Source organism: Dermacentor albipictus, chromosome 2 (assembly GCF_038994185.2).
Source record: "Dermacentor albipictus isolate Rhodes 1998 colony chromosome 2, USDA_Dalb.pri_finalv2, whole genome shotgun sequence".
Taxonomy (NCBI): domain Eukaryota; kingdom Metazoa; phylum Arthropoda; class Arachnida; order Ixodida; family Ixodidae; genus Dermacentor; species Dermacentor albipictus.
In genome coordinates, this window is record NC_091822.1 from 86,347,123 (window position 1) to 86,369,453 (window position 22,331).

At 50.0% G+C, this 22,331-nt stretch overlaps 2 protein-coding genes across 3 annotated transcripts in view; one reads left to right on the forward strand and one right to left on the reverse strand.

The window, feature by feature from the left end:
- Positions 1-22,331, reverse strand: part of LOC135900994 (meso-2,3-butanediol dehydrogenase-like) — a 387,488-nt gene that overhangs the window by 281,326 nt on the left and 83,831 nt on the right. The window lies entirely within an intron of this gene.
- LOC139055735 (uncharacterized) lies at positions 10,266-12,089 on the forward strand. The gene has a single exon (XM_070533267.1). It carries the CDS (start codon positions 10,266-10,268, stop codon positions 12,087-12,089), a length of 1,824 nt encoding a protein of 607 aa, XP_070389368.1.

The following is a 22,331-nucleotide window of genomic DNA, read 5'->3' on the forward strand; positions in this document are numbered from 1 at the left end:
TTTGACTGTGATCTACCGAGCGACAAAGTTCCCTAAAGCAGTGCCGCTTAAAGAACTCAGCTCAGTTGAAATAGTCAATGCGCTACTGTCCATATTTGCGCGAGTTAGTTTTCCTGCGGAAATCCAGTCATATCAGGGCACCGTGTTTACTAGCGCTTTGACGACAGCCCTAATTTCTCGAAAGGTGTGGGGTAAAGCTGTTACACAGCTCAGTGTACCACCCACAGTCGAATTCCCTTGAGAAGCTCCACTCCGTCATGAAGCGCGTGTTGAGAGCATTGTGTTTTGAACAACAAACTGACTGGGAGCTGTGTCTTCCTGGGGTGATGTTTGCATTAAGGACCGCGCCGCATGCGGCTACGGGGTTTTCGCCAGCTGAGCTGGTGTACGGTCGCTCACTGCGGTCTCCGCTTCGCATGCTTCGAGACTCGTGGGAAGGCAGGGGCGACGACCCAGTCGTGGTGGAGTGCGTGCTTAGGCTCCTCGAACGCTTAAGAATGGCACAGGAGTTGTCAGGTGAAGCAATGGCAAAGGCCCAGCAGAGGGCCAACGTTTATTATGATAGGACAGCCAGGGCCCGTCGTTTCGAGGTGGGCGATGAGGTAATAATATTGCGCACATCGCTAAAGAACAAACTCGACGTGCAGTGGGAGGGCCCAGCACGGGCTGTTCAAAAACTGTCGGACGTTAACTACGTGGTGAGTCTGCCAGGAAAACGGAAAGCACAGCAAGTTTACCACTGTAATCTGCTCAAACCCTATAGACATGTGAATCAGTGGTGTGTATGATGGTAAACGTTCCCGAAGAGCTTCCGGTCGAGCTTCCGGGACAAGGCTCAGTGACGAACAGGGAAGACACCGATCAAGTCTTTAGTGACTTAATCAGTAAAGCACCGCTTTCGCCTGAGCAGAAAACCGAACTACACCAGCTCTTACTAGAGTTTCAAGTTCAGTTCTGTGAGAGGCCTGGTAGGACTTCTGTCCTTACTCATGAAATAGAACTTACCTCCCCAGAGCCAGTACGATCCAAGGCGTACCGGGTGCCAGCCCGCCAGCGCAATATTATGGAGGCTGAGGTAAAGAAAATGCTATAGCTCGGTGTTATTGAGGCGGGTGAGAGTGATTATACCTCCCCTTTGACTTTAGTTGAGGTACCGGGAAGAAACCTCGTCCTTGCGTCGACTACCGCAAGCTTAATTCCATCACTAAGGATCAAACTTATCCGATCCCTAACTTCGAGGACCGCCTTGAGAAAGTTAGTAGCGCACAGTTTATTTCCACCCTAGATCTTGTCAGGGGTTATTAGCAGGTTCCACTTACAGAAGAGGCTAGTAGGTATGCGGCGTTCATTTCACCAATGGGAACATTCCGTCCTAAAGTTTTGAGTTTTGGTTTGAAGAACGCGCCATACTGCTTTTCAACACTCATGGACAAAGTGTTGCGGGGACAGGAAGAATTCGCTTTACCGTATTTAGACGACGTAGCGACATTCTCCACATCCTGGTCTGAGCCTATGGCACACTTGCGGGCAGTGCTAACCCGCCTGCGCGAAGCGGGCTTGACAGTCAAGGCTCCCAAGTGCCAGTTAGCACAGGCCGAGGTTGTCTACCTCGGTCACGTGATTGGACGGGATTGTTGCCGCCCCTCTGAAATAAAGGTGTCCGCTGTGCGAGAATTCCCGCAACCGCGCACGAAGACCGATATACGGTCGTTCTTAGGTGTCGCCGGCTACTATCAGAGGTACATCCCCAGGTACTCTGATATCGCGGCTCCCCTGAAGGATGCTCTAAGAAAAACAGAGCCCCAAACAGTCGTCTGGGACGAGACAAGGGAAAGAGCTTTTAGCGCCCTAAAGAGCGCCTTAACACGCCAGCCTGTGCTACGATAGCCAGACTACACAAAAGGGTTCGTTGTTCAGTGCGATGCTAGTGAGCGAGGCATGGGCGTTGTACTGTGCCAACGGGAAAATGGAGAAATGGCACACCCCGTCCTGTATGCTAGTCGTAAGCTGACCAGTCGTGAGCAGGCGTACAGCGCCACCGAGAAAGAGTGTGCGTGTCTCGTGTGGGCCGTTCAGAAATTGTCATGCTACCTAGCCGGCTCGAGGTTTATCATTGAGACGGATCACTGCCCTCTCCAATGGCGCCCTCTCTGCCCACTCTTCCCAAAATGGCCGCCTCCTGCGCTGGAGCCTCGCTTTGCAACAATATTCCTTTGAGGTGCGTTACAAAAAGGGGAGTCTCAACGATAACGCCGATGGCTTAAGTCGAGGCCCCTGACGTAGGAACCAGCCTCAAAGTTGTTTGTTACTGATGTTTTTCTTCCTGAGGCAGGAGATTTAAAATTTTGCTTTTGTTTAGTGTTTCAAAGTCATGACGTGCTTTCTAGTGCAATTTCCTAATTTGCGGACGCGTTCTGAGTGCTGCTAGACTACTGTAAGGAACTAGGCAGTAGTATAAAAGGGGAAAGAACCAGGCATGGCTTAGTGAGGCTTGTGTCGTGCTTGCTGACTGAGCGGTTGAGTTTCGGCGTAGTTCTAACGCTTGCTGGGAACGAGAACAAAAAAAGGGCAACTCTCCCGAAGTCACTTTGCAGTGTACTGTGTGAACCTGAACGTGAAAACGAGGCCTTCTCGGCGCGCTGCGCCCAAGAAACGCCGAGGGACGACCGACTTCGGTTATGAGCAGCATCGAGCGACATCTCTCCGGACAGCGGATGCAGTCCCCTGACCATCGGGATCTCCTTCTCCCGGCGGGGCGGTCTGTTACGTTTCGCCTCCGACGTGCGGTATAGGCGGCGCGGATGCAATGGGAGCCGGGGTTTCGTTCTCAGCGGCGGACATATTGGCCAGTTCAGCGCTGCCCCAACGCCTCCTGCCAAGCGCGTCCACGCATGTTTCAATACCACGTGTCATTGTGTGTGTGCGTGTGTGTGTGTGTGTATGTTGGTGCCCACGCTTGTCAAAGCGCGGCAGCCGGGGAGAGGAGCTCCCCAACTGTGAAGCGAGGAGGTCTGACCGGCGCCGGCCCGGCGGATACGTCACTTCTTGTCACAACGTGTCCTTGCGTCGCCGTCACGTGCGCCTCATTCGAGCCGTTCCTCCTTGCCCTCGACTCCGAGAGTATAAAAGCAGCTGCCCCCGGACGCCAAGGGAGAAGCTTCGATTTATTCAGTCGATTAACGTGGTCTCCCGTTTCCCCACTTCGGTCCACCTGAGCGGCCGCTCTTTTGCGATGCTAGAATAAACAAGTTGTTCTGTTAGCAGTCGACTCATCCTTGGCCAGGACCTTCGGATGCTTCCAGCTGTGCCCCAGGCCGCCAGGCCAACGCTACCCTTGGGGCTTGCGACTCATTTGCAACAGGGGGTTATCCGAGGGGCCCAATTTTTATGTCATATCATGAGAAGCCAACAAACACTGACACCAAGGACAACATAGGGGAAATTACTTGTGCCTAATGAGTGAAAATAAAGTAACGATAAATTAATGGAAAGTAAAGTGGATGAAAAAACAACTTGCCGAACACTCCCAAGGTTCTAGTAGTACATATAAATATCCAAGAAAGTGGATGAGAAAACGCCGTCGCCGTAGCTCAATTGGTAGAGCATCGCACGCGAAATGCGAAGGCTGTGGGTTCGGTTTCCCCCTGCGGAAAGTTGTTTTTTCATCCACTTTACTTTCCATTAATTTATCGTTACTTTATTTTCATTCATTGAGCACAAGTAATTTCCCCTATGTTGTCCTTGGTGTCAGTGTTTGTTGGCTTCTCATGATATGACTTATATATATATATATATATATATATATATATATATATATATATATATATATATATATATATATATATATATATATATATAACAACGGTGCGACATTTTGCCTTGACAGACATAAAAAACTGTTTCCATAACAAAACATAAAACACAGGGTGGTTAGAGCAACAATGTGTCGCGTTGGGACAACGCCACGAAGTTCATCACGAGGCTTATCTTGGTGCGCGCTTAGTGCTATCGGTTTGTCGTTTCCATCGTGGTGCTACTGCGCGCGTGGAGCGCGGAACCAGTCATCTAGGGAATGATAACACATCGTACGTAGTACATTATCAGGATGACCGCCTATGTGCGGTGGTTATACTTGAAGACATCAGTGGCTTCAAGGCTGACGATAATTTCCGGACAACATTTTATAACATCAAGTGGACCGAGGGCGGCGAAGAGCACTTTTATCGCGCCAGAATTCAGCTCATCGGAGGTAAGCTTGCTAATTCATCCAAACTAGCTGCACCGTTTTATTTCATTTTTTCCTGCGATCTTGAGCTGGATGACAGCATAACGGCGCACTGAGAAAGCAACGCGGAGTGTCGACTGCGCGTTGACTGCCGTGTGTGTGTGTGTGTGTGTGTGTGTGTGTGTGTGTGTGTGTGTGTGTGTGTGTGTGTGTGTGTGTGTGTGTGTGTGTGTGTGTGTGTGTGTGTGTGTGTGTGTGTGTCTGTGTGTGCGTGTATGCGCGCGCGTGTATGTATATATACAACGCGTGCGTATGTATATAACATATAGCACATGTGCGAATATGTCAGTCCGCGCCGCCCTTCATCACGCTCGTATGCTCCTCATGTGTTTGATTGCACGAAAATAATCAATGGTTCAAATAACCTCAGAATGCAGTGTGGTAATATATCGCATTGCTAATTCGCACGTGCTATAATGACACGTGTACTTATCTTTCGCGGGCGACCATGTTTGGCCGCCTAACAAATGTTATCGCGCAGTGCAGGACTCGCCTGCATGTAAAAGATGTTTCTGGAATGTTATCGATGGTTCCGTCCACTGTCTCTCACTGCAACTTGTGTAATCTCATTGCATGTATGAGCGACGCGAATAGTGTAGAACTTTGTGGAAGACACGCGGGTCCCATCGGTTAATTTGGAACATTCGACGACTGATCTATAAAAGCCGACGCGCTTGACCCGCTGATCAGATTTTTCGACGATCGCCGACTGTGTTTGCCGCTCTCGTTGTGCTATCAGTGTAGCCCGTTTTGTGGGCACAGGTTCGCCCAATAAAATCCAGTTTTACCTTTCTCAGTATTGCTACTGTGTTCTTAACGTCACCACCACGTGACAATATATATAGTTCGAAAAGAATGCGAACGGCGCCTAGTCGCGGATAGTTTCCGGGCTGAAATGATTGTGCGTGTACACATTTGATAAGAAAACAATTAAGGCTTTTGATGTTATGTACGTGGCTATGTTATGTACGTATATATATATATATAGTTCAACGCGCCCGATCAGCCAGCCTCGATCCGCAGCTGCAGACCGCATATCAGTGGTCGAAAGCAGCACAATATTGCCTTAAATGCTATTGTTCGTTTCGTATGATTTGTGCTGTTGAGCTCTGGATGTATTTCCTATTCGGAAATTTTTTTCAGCCATGTAACCATAAAACAGATGAGAAATTGGTCACAGGCTTTGTGCGCAGTGTCACCAGCTCGCAATTTTTTCCCCGGATCTGCAAACGTATTTGACAAATTCTCACACGTACCAAGCAACTAGTCGGAATGGATACTGGCTAGTTCCCTTAATTGGCTTACTTATATCCTTGACCTGTGTAACAGCTTACAGTTATGCTGCTGAAAATGCGATCATTTCAGTGTAAACTCTGTTTCTAAATGCTTGACGAATTTTATGTATGCGAAACGTCATATATATAATATCATAGCATGTTTTTAATTTGAGGACCTTTATATAGCTAAAGGGTGTTCCATGTTTTGTACACTACTGCATGCTACTGGCACAGCATCAGCATAATAATTTGGTATTGTTTTTCGATTTTCATAGACTGAGGATGACCTCAAAAGAAAGATGAGAAGTGGGCACTTAGTTAGAGTCCGAAGAATCCTCAGTAGCAGCGATAGCGAAGAAAACGAGACGGACGTCGCAATGCAGGTAAGTATAATTTTTCGTTTAGTGGTGACATTTCTTTGGTGCTTGCGAATGAAGAATGACGTAGTATCCATGTGCTGGTATTTGCTTCTCTTCACAGTCGATAAAGGACAAAAAACGTGAAAGGCGCAGCAATATATTGTTGGAGACACTTGCTGCAAAAAACAAAAAAAGCTTACACAAAAAGGCTGCACAGAGCCAAAAACGCAACTGACAGCAACCCAGGAAGAAGCGACCTGCCTTAGCTCGACAGTTAAGCATCAGGAAGAAAAGCTTAAAGAACTCGGAGCTCTAACTAGAGAGCTGCAGCGAAAGCTGCTGGAATCATTGGACTGCATGCAAGGAGAAGAGCTCTTCTTTGGTCTGCGCGATGAACACAATAGAAAGCAATCATTAGGTATTGCCGGTAGTATACTCGATTAAGAAAAAGTAACCATTGTTCTGATGCTTTTTCATATTTCACTTGGTGCGGCCAATTCATCACAGTAACCGCAGTTAGCGTTGCCAGCAGCATAGACACCACAGCACATTAGAAGACTGTCGCCGGGGAAAGTAAACGCACTTCAGCTACCTGATACCGTATGCAACTAGTCATTTATGAGTTTAGGAAGAAGAGTTTATTCGTATTCCTTCCCTTAAACAAGTGTTTAGCTCGTATGTTCAGTTTTTGTTGGGTTTTCTTTGAATTTGTGGTTTGTATTCTTTTACAGGCTGACATTGGCAGCGGGGTTAAAATAGCGAGCTCTGCTTGGAGGCGCATACAAAGAAACACAAAAGACTATGTTTGGGAAAGGCCTTTTGACAGCGCTGTGGAGTCCAGCAGAGTTGCTTGGAGGGTCTCTGCAAGTTAACTGCAACTTAAGAAATTTCGTCTGGCTATTTTCAATCTGTTCTCTGATCATCTTTACATTCTGTTTTTTTTTTCTTACACTTCGCAAGAAAGCACTGTCCACGCTTTCCTGACCGCCTGAGGAAAGACCCACTGTCGCCATTGAAAGTGTCGGTTATACGTGGTGAGTGAAGAACAGATATGTCATCACGTCTAATACTTCACAACGTTATTTACTGGGTTTGGCCAGTGAAACTGCTCATTGTGTGTATATATTTACTTTTGTTTCACAGAATGCTACAAGGAGCGGCTTCAAAACAAAAAGGCTGGTGGCCGAAATGATGCCTGGGGCATTGAAGCAAATGAACCGCTTCATTGTGGAAAAGATAAGCGACATTGAGAGGATGGCCAGAAGGTTTGAAAGCTGGTTAATAGCATGGTCACATTTCTGGTCGGAGTTGTGAAGTTGTAGAAAAATCATTTTGCCTGTGCATGTAGTGTCCACAGTACTATGTATATGCATGACAGTACCCGGATCATATTTAACTGCCCACAAAAATTGTCTGCAATTACCTTCTTGGTATTTAGGGACCAACTAAATTTTAAGAAATCGTCAGCACTTTTGTCATTAGAGAGCTTTTGCCATATTTTGCATGCGCTACAAATTACAGTGGCTGCACATTCATTTTGCCTTTTATACCTACAGTGTCTCGATCAGAGCGACCAAGGAACTGCCACAAGAAGGACAGACCATGAGAACCAGTAGCTGAGCCTATCAGCAGTAGTATTTATTTCTTTAATAAAATTTTCCTGCTTCCATTTGTTTGTGTACTCCTTAAATTTCGTGTTTTGTTTATAGCCAATTAGTATTGACCGTATTGCCCATTGGTGCAATTGGTCATTCCAAACAATTGGTTCAAGACAGTTGGTGCCCATTGGGTGCATTGGTCATTCACAGAAAAACCAATTGGTCACATTCCAGTTGGTCCATTTGGTCCAACTGTGTACTAATTCACGATTGGAAATTTTCCACTTGGTACCAATTGCAAATTTCCCAATCGGAGTCAACTTTTTTTTTTACTGGGTATCGAGTGCTCCACAGGAGTTCCACGGCTGGAACTCTCTCCCTTCTCCAATGATGTCGCTGCTCACAAAGCCCGCCTACGCTCTGTTGAGTTTCTTCAACTACCACCACAACCCGTTATGTACGCGAAGCTCTAATCCTTTCAGCCCCTACCCGATGGTAACTACGTTGCCTTCATTGTTCCTAAGGTCGCCATCACACGCAATCTCGCGCTCTCCAACGCAATGTTGACAGCTACAAACAGCCGAACCTCTTTTCCCATCCCAAATTTCCCCGCGCCATATCACTAGCGCATCTGACCTCACTGGCCAACCGTTTAAGGTTTCCGCTCTGACAACACACAGCCTCGTGAGGATTTTTCACCGCCGTTACCACTGACAGGCACATCTTACGGCCGCTTCACACGCATGATATCAAATGAATTTGATCCAGCACAGGCCGCCCTTCGTCTTAGTATCGTACCAGGATATTTTTGCCTTTGGCGACAGTCCTTTGGGCGAAACCTCTGTCGTTGTCTATCGCATTCATACCGGTGATGCCAGTCCTATTCGCCGACGGCACTCTCGTGTCAGCACCCTACCTTGCGGTTATACAGCAGGAAGAGGATAAACGGCTTGGCAAATGCTTAAAATGGTCCTCCTGAAGCGCTTGCGCCTCGCCCGTTGTACTTGTTAAAAAGAACGATAACAGGAGGGCATTGTGTGTTGTCTACCACCGTCTCTACCAAATTACGAAGAAGGATGCGTATCCTCTCCTGCTTATCCATGAGGTGGTCAAGTGCTTGAACGGTGACTTCTCGTTAATCGACCTGCGCACAGGATACTGACAAATAGCTCCGGGCGAGCAAGGCGGAGAGAAAACCGGCTTCGTGACTGCTAATGGCCTCTATCGGTTTGAAGTGATCGTATTTGACCCATGTAACGTTCCTGCTACTTTCAAGCACATGATGGGCTCCCTTCTTGCAGGCTTTAAATGGTTCATGTTTTTGTTTTTTTAACCGGGGCGATGTTTGCTTTTTGTTTTGTTTTTTCGCTACCTACGAAAGCCATCTCACTCGCCCGTCCAGCGTACTTGATGTTCCATGCCGTGCTCACATTCAGCTTAACTCCCCGAGATATCGCTTCCGACACAGTAAAATCTGCGCACCCTGCATCAAAATGCGTACGGTCGCACGCATCCGCGCTCCAAGGGTCTCGTCTCGGAGGTAAACGCCTGGACTTCTCGGCAGCGCCACTAGATGCTGCAGCGTGTCCAGAAAAAAAGCACTACAGAGGCCAGCGAAAGCCCAGTGGCCGCATGGTTCATTTCGCAGTGCAGGCACTGCGAAATGAACCATGTGGTTCAATAATTGTCAGGTAATTGCCCACAAATTTGCTCAACGTACTGCACAGCTATAGAACTTATACAAATCAGAACATGCAGCCGCGTCTTGCGCCAAGCGATAAAATTCCAACAGTGGTTAGACGCTGAACGCATGTCACTGGAAGAAAAGTAGTGTAGTACAATCGCCTTAAATGTTAATTGAAGTATGGTGCGCGTCGCTCAAGTAGACCCAAGACTGCACGGCGGCGCAAACATGCCAGAAAGTCGAGAGCTAAACAGTTTTCCAATTGTTGGAATTTATTAAATGGATATTGCATCTGTAAATGCAACCGGGCATCCTTGGACCCTCTTCCACCACGGTTGCTGTATCGGATGGAGCTAAAATTAAACACGACTGTACGTTTGTCTTGATGGCCACCAGTGTCTCTTAATTTTCTTCTTTCAGTTTTAACCTTGGGCGGCCAAGCTACTTGCTGCAAAGCTCTCATCCTAAAATTTTGGCATGAAATTTTCCATTTTAACGCACATGTCCGGGTTGCTAGATCTATTTCAATCTACACGCCGTGGTTGCTGAGTGGCTTTGACGTTGAGCTGCTAAGCACGAAGCCTCGGGATCAAATCCCGGCCGCGGCGGCCGCACTTCGATGGGGACGAAATGCAAAACGCCCGTGCACGATGCAATGGGTGCATGGTAAGGAAACTCAGGTGGTGAAAATTAATCCGGAACACCCCACTACGGCGTTCCCCATAATCAGATGATGTTCTTGGCACGCGGGACCCCAACATTTCATTTTTAGCACAAAAACTCGTTGCTTTCTCCCTGATGATATCCAACTGCAGAGTTATCAACCCGAGCGTCCTGGTGGCGGTGGACCTCCGTAAAGCTTTTGACACTGTGACGCATGAGGCAATCATCGAGGCAGCTGATATGCACGGAATCACGGGCCGCCCCCTCAACTTTGTGCATTCCTTCCTTCAAGATCGCACTTTTTCCACACGGGTCGACGGAGACGTCGGGAAGGTTTACCCAAACATAGTGGGAGTCCCACAAGGCTCCATACTATCACCCCTCCTCTTTAATTTGACTATGATAGGCCTGGCTGAGCGACTGGAGGCTATTTCCGAACTGGGCTTCACAATTTACGCAGATGACATCACGTTATGGACTGCATCACGACCAATTGATGAGCAGCAGGAGATCCTGCAGGCGGCATTTGACGTTATTGACGACTACCTGCCACAAACTGGCATGCGGCCATCTCCAGAGAAGACAACCTATGTGGTGATCCGAGGTTCAACGCAGCACGAAGCAGCCCGCGCAGGCAAAACGCTGCAGCGAACAGAAAAATCAGTGCGCGTTCTCGGGATACCTATTGACCGCACAGGCACAGCGGATGCATGGCTCGCAGACCTTCGTCGGACATGGCACAACACTTTTCACCTCATAAAACGAATCTGTTTCCGCATGGGCGGTGCTGGTACCGACGTATGCCGAAAGCTTGTTAGTGCTTTGCTGACATCCCGAGCGATATACGGAGCGCGCTGTTATGACCTGCTTGCTCGGCACTGGACGCAGCTACAGGTACTCCACAGATCAGCTCTCCGTGTTATCACAGGGCTCCCGAAACACACACGTGTCGAGGAGCTACATCGCTATGCGAAGTTGCCTACCCTCCGTGCAACCATCGAAGCATCGAAGGCAGGACACGAGGAACGCCTGAAGCACACTAGACAAGGCAGGACTCTACTGGCCTACATGGGAAAGGATATATCAACTTTGCCACAACTGCCATCCGATATCTCACCGTGGGATGACATTGCTGTCGTCGACACTACACCAACGCCCCGAAACATGGGTGCCCAACATACGCGCCGCCGGGCAGCATTCGCTGCGCGTCATGTGCAGACATTGGCAGACGCACCGCCAAGCCATGAACAAGTGTACACTGACGCAGCTTTCGACCCACGCACCAACGAGGGAGCAGTCGCCTACCACGTAGTGGGTTCTTGTGAGACACATTCTACCTTTACAACTGCTGATGCTGACGACCCAACGGAACTTGAACTCCGCGCAATAGTCTGGGCATTAGATAGAGTTTCAAGCACCACGCAAGCAAAACACATCGATATATACACCGACTCTCAGTACGCGCTGCATGCCTGCAAGTCGCGCCACACATCATCATCGGAAGTACTCCTCGTCAAGCAGGCCTTCAGGTGTGCGGAAGCCCACGGGGTCACTGCAACACTTCATTGGATCCCTGGTCACCAGGGCATCGAGGGAAATGAGAGAGCCCACGACGCGGCGCGCGCCCTTCTTTCCAACCGCGTCGTCTCCCGGGATCCTTCAGAAGCTCTCACAACCGGCACAAGTACCACGACAAATGGAGCCCCGTATGAACCCGACAGAGCTCTGAGAGCAGCAGCCAACCGACGCAAGAGGGAACTCCGTGCGAGTGTGCCCTCAGACCCAGACCCACTTCCAGCGGGTCTTCCCAGGTCGGGGCAGGTGCTGTTGCATAGGCTCCGTTCTGGCTTCGTCCTCACACCGGATGTGCTGGAACGGTGGCGACAGTACCGGCCACGCCGGGAAAGACGCCCTCCATCTCCGTCTCCCAACTCCCTTCCATCGCAGGAACCCGGCCATCCCACAGCCTCCGCGGACCAAGAAGCGCTCCAGACGCCACAGAGGTGCCCTGAGTGCGACATGGCTACGCGGCCATCCGCAGCCCATCTGTTTTGGGAGTGCCAGCGACACGCTCAACAGCGAGACCACCACCTGAGGGCGGTGCGAGTGTCGTCCTACGAGGAGTGGATTAGACCGGCAACTGGATCGATGGATTCTGACAGGGCCATTCTGGACTCGCTCTTGGCTTTCGCCAAGGACGCGCAGCTTCTAGGACGGCTCTGAATACGCCTCCCCCCTCCTTTTCCTATTCCCCATTATAGGCCTTCGCGCCATCCTTTATTAAATAATATTTTGTCATCATCATCAACCATATCGGCACCCGCCCCCCCCCCCCCCACCACCCCTCACATTGCGGGGACGCCAGCGGCCTGCAAATGGTCTGGCGACGGCCCGCCTGCAGCGCGTCGGCAGGAACGGGGTCATCGGGAGACAGAAGGTTTTGCTGTAACACTGCAACGGCCCTCCGATAAAGCGGCCACCATGACATTTCTTGCTGCTCATTTTAATGCGTCCTGCTCTCTTTTCTGTGTTTTTCCCTTTTTCAGAGAACATTTTGTATACTCGCTGAAACAAATGTTCAAACAGAGTTGCGTGTTTGAAAACCTGTTCACGTAGCAGATGAATTTGTCGGATAAGCCCGGATGCCAGCGCCAGTACCAGAACGGCGCATCTGTTTACACCGACACGCCAAGGCTTGTAATTCACTTCATGTATAGTAGAAGAAATGCATCAGTTATATCGGATAGTGAGAAACGTCGCGAAACCCACAACTCTACTCATAGGGAAGCGTAACCCTGAGTCGCGCTTGAATGAGCGTCAAGGTCCTTTCGGCCATGTTATACCTTTATATAGCAAGCCCTGCCTTCGACAATGGCTACCAGGAGACACAGACGGGCTGATCTTGGTAGCCATTTTTCGCTCGTCTAATTCTTCATTATGCATAGTTTGCGTGCTCGCTAAGGTAATGTTATACGAAGCTCTGTGCGAGTGAGGGGGGGATAGCCGCTCGTTAGAGTGAAGTTCTCCCGCGTAAACGCCGATGCCACTGCTGATAATATTGGCCATCATTAAAGCCTATATGCAACAAAATTTCGGCCACGCAACGAATGTTGGAGTCCGACTAAAGTAATAGGTATACTAGTGATAGCGGGCAGGCCATAGGTATACAGGCGTGCAATAAGAGCGATTAAAAGCTCTGGGCGAGCCATACACTGAAGTTCTCGTTGAGTATTATCGGCAATGTCATTTGCTGTCGGCTGAAATGGCTGGGCAAAGAAATTTCGTCACTGCCAGGACACTGAACAAGACTCACAGGAGTTGACCTAGAAGGCTGTGGTAACGTTGGCTGTGGTAACATGTCACTACTGTGCAGTAACATTTGTAGTCTTCCGTTTAATGCCCTTTTAATGGACGAGGGACAAAACACTGCAATTTCTATAAACTCCACGTTGTGTCAGCATTCTATAAAACAGCGCACATCCCACTGTGCACACAAATCCCCTTCATCACTATCTTGCATATGAAATCAGGCCACAGCTTTTATGCACTGGACGCAACTCAATCTCTTCCGTTAGCTCAGCACCGAAACGAAAGCAGGCCAAGTAGACTGTGACGCAATTACTGCATCCTGGGCTGCAGTCGATGTAATGGACACTGGAAACCATTGAGATATTTGGGGCCCTCTAACGTAAAAACATTCCAATATGCTTTTATTCTAATCTCCTGACGTCAAAATTGAGTAACCGCCGACGCATGTATCGGGCGCTCACCCGCAGGGTTGTCTCAACAGACCAATCAAACGCTCTCCTCGTTCTTAGCAGGCCACTTTTGTTTCCTTGAAAAACTAATAGCACTGCCTACACTGAGCGACTTGTCTTATCTAATTGGCTCACAAGAGGCGAGAAGCACGCTCCATCAGAGAGGGATTCGATGGGGCCAAGCCACTGTAGAGAAAATCGATAACCGGATAAAGAGGGTGGTGCCGGCGTCTTCGATTGTTCCGCCTTCCCTTACATAGCTTGCGGTGGCTCGTCGACAATCGCGGCGGTATGCAACGGAAGCTTCAGAATGACGCTAAAACGGATCCTCAGCAAAAAAGAGTTGGCAGAACGAGGTCGTAAACGTGCCGAAAGTGCTCTAAAACGTTACACGGCTATGTAAAAAGCTTTATTACACACAAATAAACCCAAGCTCTCCGTCACGTGCGAGTAGCCAGTGCCTGAAAGATTGGCGGCAGACATCTTTTATTCCTTGCAGAACGGGGCAGCCTGCGGCTATCAGAAGAAAATTCAGTTTTGCTCGGCATATTAACGCATCTTTAACGCGTACACGTCACTACTTTGACGCGGTGACTTTTTGCGGTTTTGTGACGTCGCGTGACAGGCAGGTGAAGTAGGTGCAGCACGAAAACTCTTGACCAATAGCCGAGGGCTAATCAAGAAAAGGCGTCGAATCAGAAATAACTATTTTTCTTTTATTCGGTCAAATCATGCATAATCAGTGCGTACACGTCATATCAGATGGACAACTATCCCGGTTTTCGTGACGTCGCGTTACAGACAGGTGAAGTGGGGGTGGTCCAAAAAGTTTTTGACCAATCGCAGAGGGCTCATTGCAGAATAAAAATTTAGAATAGTATTACGTTATAGTGCCCTTGGAATGCATTGACATAAATAATGAAGCACTCAAAAAGCATTGACGCGTCTAACTACCCGAGACTTAGGTTTCTGCATTTGCAACTGGCACACGGCACATATGGAGGACATGTGGCGTCATGGCCATCTTACTGAGCAGCCGGAGGGCCAGCTCAGCCAACGTTCAGTGCTGACCCTGGTGCTTTCGCTACAATTCAAGGAGACGCCCAGTCTCGGGCAAACACGGCGTCGCCGTATAGCTGGTCACCTCTCAGCACCTTCGTGCTGAGGAGGCTCGGCAAAGTACTTTCCCTCTGGGCTCATGCAGCGAAACAACTTGCTCTGGCGGCACTCGCACGCAGTTCCGTCACCCTCAGCTGACGACTACATGTCACGGTCGGTGGAAGTCTGCCTCCTGAACTTTGGTCTTTAGCAGTGTTGTCATCTGCTACTCTTCCTCCTCCTGCGCGCACCAGCAAAGATGAATTGCGAATCCCGCAACCCTACTTAAACAATCTATATGCCCCATCACTGCCATATGTAATAATCGGATATGAAACATACAATCCCATACAAAAACCAGTTTTTCCTATATGTCATATGGCGTTATCAGATATAGGAGTTACGGGGAATACGTGTTTTTTTTTTCAGTGGGGCAGGAGCACAATATGAAGGTGTCACTCCCCTCGAACTTAGGTGATAGGTGAGCGCTGTAACACCAGCCGGACAAGCCTGATACTAGCTGACACCAGTTGCAGTTGACACCAGCCGGAAAGCCGAAGTCACTTCATTGTGCGCCCGCAGTGCGTGGTTCCAAGACACACTATAACTTGCTGTAATACGGATTTCGCCATGGCTGAGGGGAAATCGGAGGCTTCTTCAAAAGGTTGGATGAGCTCGGGCTGTTCCCCCGATGGTCTCAAAGTAGCCTGGCGTGAAGCCCAGGGCAACTGCAGGTCCCGGGACTTGAAGGTGTTACTCGGCAGTGGCGCAAACCGCACGCAACTGCCCGTACCAGTAAAGTGTCCAGACTGGACTGCTTGGCGGACTGAAACCAGTGTATTTTATGGCAGGCCTCCAGCTGCTCAAGAAGTCTGCTGACCTTGTTGACCGCTGTCTCAGGATGAAGGTCTCTAACTGGGCCATCAGCGACGGAAGTCTGCAGCACTTCTGCAAAGCACCCTAAACCTTCCACAAAGAGTGGTCCTATGTTCTTAGAGTCCATGATCAGCAGCTTGCCTAGCAAAAGTCTATAGTCACCATTGGGCCTTCAGCCTAGCGCCTGCTGTCCCTGGTGAAGTGGCACTTTGTTCCCATTCCGGAAAGCCGGAAGGAGAGGAGGCACGTGCGCAAACGGTGAACAACGACCACCGAAGCGTACACAGAAGCATGCGCCATCAATTGTTACACGCTCTCGGCTGGGTAGGCGCCAACAAAGCAGCAGCGGTTAGGAACACGATGCGTGTACAACCGCAAGGTGAGATTGAAGTGCGCCAATCCACGTACACCGAATGTGGATACGAGCCTGATATCCTTTGTTGGGGCAACACTCGGCAATCTCCAGCAGCAGCATGGCAAGCTGTAGCAGCGACCAGGCAACAGCCCGTAGACCAGCCGCGATGCCGTTGACTGCCCGCAGCTTGAGTCCAGCGGGTTAGGTAGGCATCGGAACTCTCGCCTGTCCACCATGCCTGGATCAAGCAGGTTACCTGCCAGCAGGCTGACTAATGCGCCGGTCTCTTACTGCTCAAGTAAAACTCTTGCTTGGGCTAGTTGGTTCATGCTTGAAGTAGGTAAAGGCAAGGCGCAGAAGACCAGGACTTAGGAAGAAGAACACAAACGACAAGACGGGCGCGTTCTTCTGCCTAAGTCCTGGTCTTCTGCGCCTTGCCTTTACCTCTTACTGCTGCCGCTGGTCTACGTACTGATTACAATGGAAGGACGATTCTGAAATGATAGCAATTGTATGACGACAGCGTGACAACAGGATGACGATGACTGTAGACTGCAACGGCCTGACGGCGACTGCATCACGATGAAGTAGTGCCAACGTTGGCATGACGATACCGTCATGATCATGACTGAACGACGACAGTACGATTAGGAGGAAATTACGAAGGAATGACATCAGTGGAACGATGGAGGCGGTACAATTACAACGGTTTAACTAGAATAGGGCGATGATTTTGAAATGATGATGACGGCATCTACAATAACGTTACAATGAACTATGACGACGATGTCGTGACGACGACGACATAAAGAGTCAGATGGCGAAACTGCAGTGAAAAAGATGTAACCACCATAATGGCATCATGACTACGGTACAACGATGACTGTATCACGGCAATGCAATTACAACGGCGGCGGGAGGAACAGGAGGATAGAATAATTTTTTTAATGAAATGAAAAGACGGGTGACGAGAGCTTCCGCTTGCATGTCGCCAGAGTGAGGAAACCCCTCAGTCTAGGCATTCTACGCCTGCAGCCGCCCACCAGCTGCTCCTGGTCACGCGGGTTTGAGCTGGGCAGAACAGCCTCGCACTATTAGGGGGAGGGGTTTGCGATTCGGAAAATGTTGGGAGCGTTGGGGCAAGCCTAAATGGTATGGTACTGCGAGGCACACTGTCCAGAGTGCGCACACCTGTGCGGGTATAAGGTGGATTGTATGCCGTAAGAAAGACTTGAGGGAGCAGCCCTCACTCGGGAGAAGGCAGTTGCCCGGCAGAAACTGCAAACAAACGGCGGCGGGAGTGGTGCTCCGGTAGGCGCGCGACTACGCACTCGGCTGCCTCAGTGCTTCTTTAGAAAGCCGGCGAACACTCGTGCTTCGGAGGTGAGCGCAGTGGCTCCAGCAAGAACGCTATAAAGCGTCCTTTACAGCCCGAGACCACGATCACAAACACCTAGCCGACACATCGACTAAGAGCAAAACATTCCAGCTACAGAATCGTAACCGTCTTGTGAGTTTTCATTTTCGTTATTTGTCAGCAACAAGCCCATTAGAAAACACGACAGTCAAATCTGCCTCTAGCTGGGCATCCCTGTGCGGCTGGTACGCACAATAACGGAGAATCATGCTTTGTTTAGTCTCAGAGGCGAATGGGAAGAACCGAGCCGGGACAGGCACACATGGTTTTTTCGGGCTCTGGCCGAGCCTGGGCGAAAAAATAAAGAGGCCTCCGCAGTGCTCGAGTGCAGGGGGCACGTGCTGTGAAAAACGAACACAACAGTGCTGGGCTTTCTGAACTAAAGCATAAAATCCAGATGAATCAGGGACTATTGACCTTACCGGGAGAATATCAGGTCGTGAGTCGACTCTTGCTGGTATGACAAAGAAGTCCGACACGGCTGCAGACGACGCAAATTACGCCGACTGGAAGACTCAACAACGAAGGCTTAGCCTGTCACACCAGCAACAACGTCTAGCCCGAGCCCAACTTGTGTAGCGCTGGCGATTCGGCTGCGCAGCTCTCAAGCCGTTTGCTTCCGGGTGATATGCGGTGGTACATTCATGAATAACGCGGCATTCAGTGAGAAGTTATTGAATGACATCGGCGAGAAAGATGTGGCCTCGGTTGCTAAGGAGTTCGCGGGGAGCGCCGAGATGTAGAACGAAGCGCTGAAGCAGGAAGGAGGCAACGTCACGAGCCGTCGCGGCAGGCAAAGCGGTCGTTTCTGCATACCTTGTGAGGTGGCTTATAGCCACAATGGCCCAACGATTGTCAGCAGCTGTGTGTGGCAGATGCCCGTATAGGTCTATCCCAACCCGATAAAGGGGTCGCTAAGGGCAAGGCAAAGGTTGCATTGGTCCAGAAAAGCGGCAATGATCAGGCTTGCGGCGTTGATAGTGTGTACAAGAGCGAATGTACTTTTGCACAAAGGTGTACATACCACGCCAATAAACCCACGACGTAGCCTGGTGTAGGTCTTGAAGATACCAGCGTGTGCGCACTGAGGATTGGCGTGGAAAGGGGCGCATACATCAGCGTGGAGATGCCGGATTATTATTAGCAGCCATTTGCGACCATCCGGATGATTCCGTCGCGGATGGCGAAATGCGAAGCTTCTCGGCGTAGCACCCGAGATGGTGGGCGTGCAGGCGTATCAGAGAGGTGATCTATCAAACATGAAATCCAGGAGTACTTGCGCTGTTCCAAAGTCATGTCGACAGAAGCTAGCGGAGGAAGTGTATCGTCTAGGACGGAGATAATGACAATGTCGGCGTGTAGAGGCGAGCGCGAAAGAGCATCGGCATCGGCGTTCTTCTTGCCTGAGCGGTAGACAACACGGATGTCGGGCTCTTGGAGCCCCAGTGCCCACCGGGCTAGGCGGTCGCGGGGATCTTTGAGGTATGACAGCCAGCAAATTGCGTGGTGATCGGTAACGGCGTCGAAGAACCGGCCGTACAGGTATGGACGAAAATTCGTTATGGCCCAGATGATCGCAAGGCATTCGTTTTCCGTGACTGAATAATTCGCTTCATCTTTCGTGAGAGTGCGGCTCGCGTAAGCAACAACATATTCTTGGTAGCCAGGCTTTCGCTTGGCGAGCTCAGTGCCAAGACCAACACCACTAGAATTGGTATAGATTTTGCGTGGGAGCAGTTGCGTCGAAATGGCGCAGTATCGGTGGTGTTGTGAGCAGCCGACATAGCTTCGCAAAAGCATCATCGCAAGCCGGGGATCACGCGAAAAGATTGGGGTATCCCCGAAGAAGCTCTGTCAGCGGTGCCATAATAGAAGCAAAATTTAGAATGAAATGGCGGAGGCACGAACAGAGACCAATGAAACTGCGCAAGCCCTTTAGAGACCTGGGCCTCGGGAATTCTTTAACAGTACGTAGCTTAGCGGCACCAGGGAGAACGCCGTCCTTTGACAATACATTTCCGAGAATGGTCAGCTTGCGTGCCCCGAAAGTCACATATTTTTCAGGTTTAGTTGGACGCCAGCATCACTGAGACAGCGTAAAACCTGCTCCAAGCGATGAAGGGGAGTAGGAAAGTCTGGTGCAAACACTGTTACCTCATCCAAATAACACAAGCACGTGTTCCATTTGAGGCCTCGGAGAATGGCATCCATCATACGCTCAAATGTCGCGGTCTCGTTGCAAAGGCCGAATGACATCACGCGAAATTAAATTTGTATAAGCCATATGATGCGATGAAAGAAGTTTATGGCTTATCGCCTGGAGCCATAGGCACTTGCCAATAAGCAGAGCGTAGATCGAGGGAGGAACTCTGAACCTTCTAAGCATTCTAAAGCGTCGTCGATCCGCGGCAAGGGATAAACATCATTTCGGGTTGCTTTGTTTATATGGTAATCCATGCAAAAGTGAATCGAGCCATCCTTCTCTTTAACTAAAACAACTGACGATGCCCATGGACTGTCAGGCGGTTCAATGACGCCACGCTATTAGCATGTCCCCTACTTGTTCATCAATGACGCGGAGTTCTGTCGACGATACATGGTATGGTTGCTGTCGTGGCGGTGAGTGAGCACCAGTGTCAATTCGATGACATACAGTCGTCGTTCCACCCAGAGAAGTGCTATGGCTGTCAAAAACAGGGCGAAATTTGTCGAGGAGACGGAGAAGTTCATGGCGTTGCTTGGAGATTAAGGCGTTGTCGATGACGTGGCTGAAAACGTCTTCAGGCGATGTGGCAGTTACCGGACCATAGTAGAGGGTGTTGGCCTCTGACGATCCAACAGAACGTTGCTACGTGGTAACGGTGTTGTAAGGCTCCACAGTGCCAACACATACGCCGCGAAGCAACGTAATCGGGAATATGAAGTGGTTGTATAAAGGAATGTGAGTCGGACCAGCTTGAAAGCGAAGCAGCCCAGTTGGCAGTGGTGAGAGGTGGTGAGGAGCGAAAGCAGTGGAAGGTGTAAAGAGTACGGTAAAGTAGGAGGCAGCGGAACAGGATACAGGTGCCAGAATTGATGTATGCCGAGCTATCTGGATGTCGTTAGTGAGGGACAATTTGGCGCAGGAAAGATAAACGTCGTCAGACATGGCATTGACGGACGAAGAGAAGGCGACTTCTGCACTGGAGCAATCAATGAGAGCCTTGTGACGGGAGAGAAAATCCCAAACCAAAATAATATTGTGGGAACAGTGGGGAAGAACGATGAACTCTACTATGTAGAGCACTCCCTGAATTTCAAATCTGGCAGTACAACAGCCATCGGTTAGACGTGCTGTCTGTGGCCATGCGGAGTAATGGACCGATCGCGAAGAAAGCCGTTGTGACTTTTCGTATTAACCCGCCTAGTTTTTCAGCAATTACAGATAGGGCGGCACCTGTGTGAATTAGGGCAAGCACAGAGAGATCTTCAAGAGCGGCATCAATAATGCTTGGTTGCGGAAGAAGAGGCTTTGAGCTTGTCGACGATGACGCAGTTCTTGTCTCGGGAACTGTGCCGCTAAGTTTCTGTGTCAGTTGTAGAGGGACATCAGCGCATCGGGAAGAGCGAGCGACGACGGGGAGAAGTACAACGGTGGTCAGAAACTGGTCGAAGGCTTGGGCGGGGAAGTTGTAATTCGCTGTCAGGAGCGTAAGACAAACGATGGTCGTACGCAGCTGTGCGTGATTCGTCACGTGGCACAGGCGTGCAACGTGTCCGGGAAGACCACATAAATAGCAGATGGACCGATTGTCAGCTGTGCGCCAGGGATTAATTACTCGATGGGCTAGTGGCGATTGGAGGCGGAGCTCGGAAGTCGGTGTTCGTGATCCTGCGACGGCTCTAGTCAACGGCACGGTGACCAGAGGCGCCCGCTCCTGTGGGAGGACCTCGGACACTTGTTCTTGTATAACGTGTCGTAAAGTCGGACTAAGGGACGAAATTGAACACGGCGCGTTGGAGATGAGGGAGAGGCTGGCGAGCAACTTCTTGCCGCATGAAAGCCTTGATATGCGAGAGGAGGGTGGGATGTCGAAAAGGTCGGATTATGCCGGGCAACGATTCCTGATGTGGAACAGGGTGACGCGGTTTGCGAGGCGTCGGGGGAGCTCATCGTAACTTTGGCACAGCTGAATAGCTTGGGCAACCATAGAGGGGCTCTTCTAAATCAGCATCTGGAAACGCGTCCTCAACGATACCTTTCAATATATGCTTGATTTTATTACCCTCGGTCACTGACGCATCGACCCGTTTACAAAGGTCTATGACATCTTCGATATAGCTGGTAAAAGTATCACCAGGTTGTTGAGAGCGGCCACTGCAGATGCTGTTCGGCACGAAGCTTTCGAACAGCAGTGCGGCCCAAGACCTCGCTGAACTTTGTCTTGAACACAGTTTAGCTTGGGATTTCGTTTTCATGGTTCCAAAATCACAAGTGGGCAATTCCGGTGAGGTAAAGGGGGACGGTGGTTAATTTAATGATGCCATCGCATTCGTTGTTCACACTGACGCGTTCATAAGGTGAGCGCTAGTCATCAACGTCCTGGTCGTCAGTGCCGCTGAAGATGGGAGAGTCCCGCTGACGGAGTGTGCCGGGCCATACGGAGGACTCGGGAGGAGGTGGTGGTGAGGTCGTGGTGGTTTCGGTGGTCATGATGGCAGGGAGAGCCCGGCAGCGCAATTCTAGGATTACAGAAGACCCAGGAAACCTCCACCAATTATGACAAGGAAGTCAGACACGGCTGTGGACGACATGAATGTCGCCGACTGGAAGACGCAATAGCGTAGGCTTAGCCAGTCACATCTGGAACAACGTCTAGCCCGAGCCCCACTTGCGTAGCGCTGGCTATCCGGCTGCAATGCTCTTCACGACTCACTTCTTCTCCAATGCACTGGCTTCAATTTTATCGCGTTCTACACTC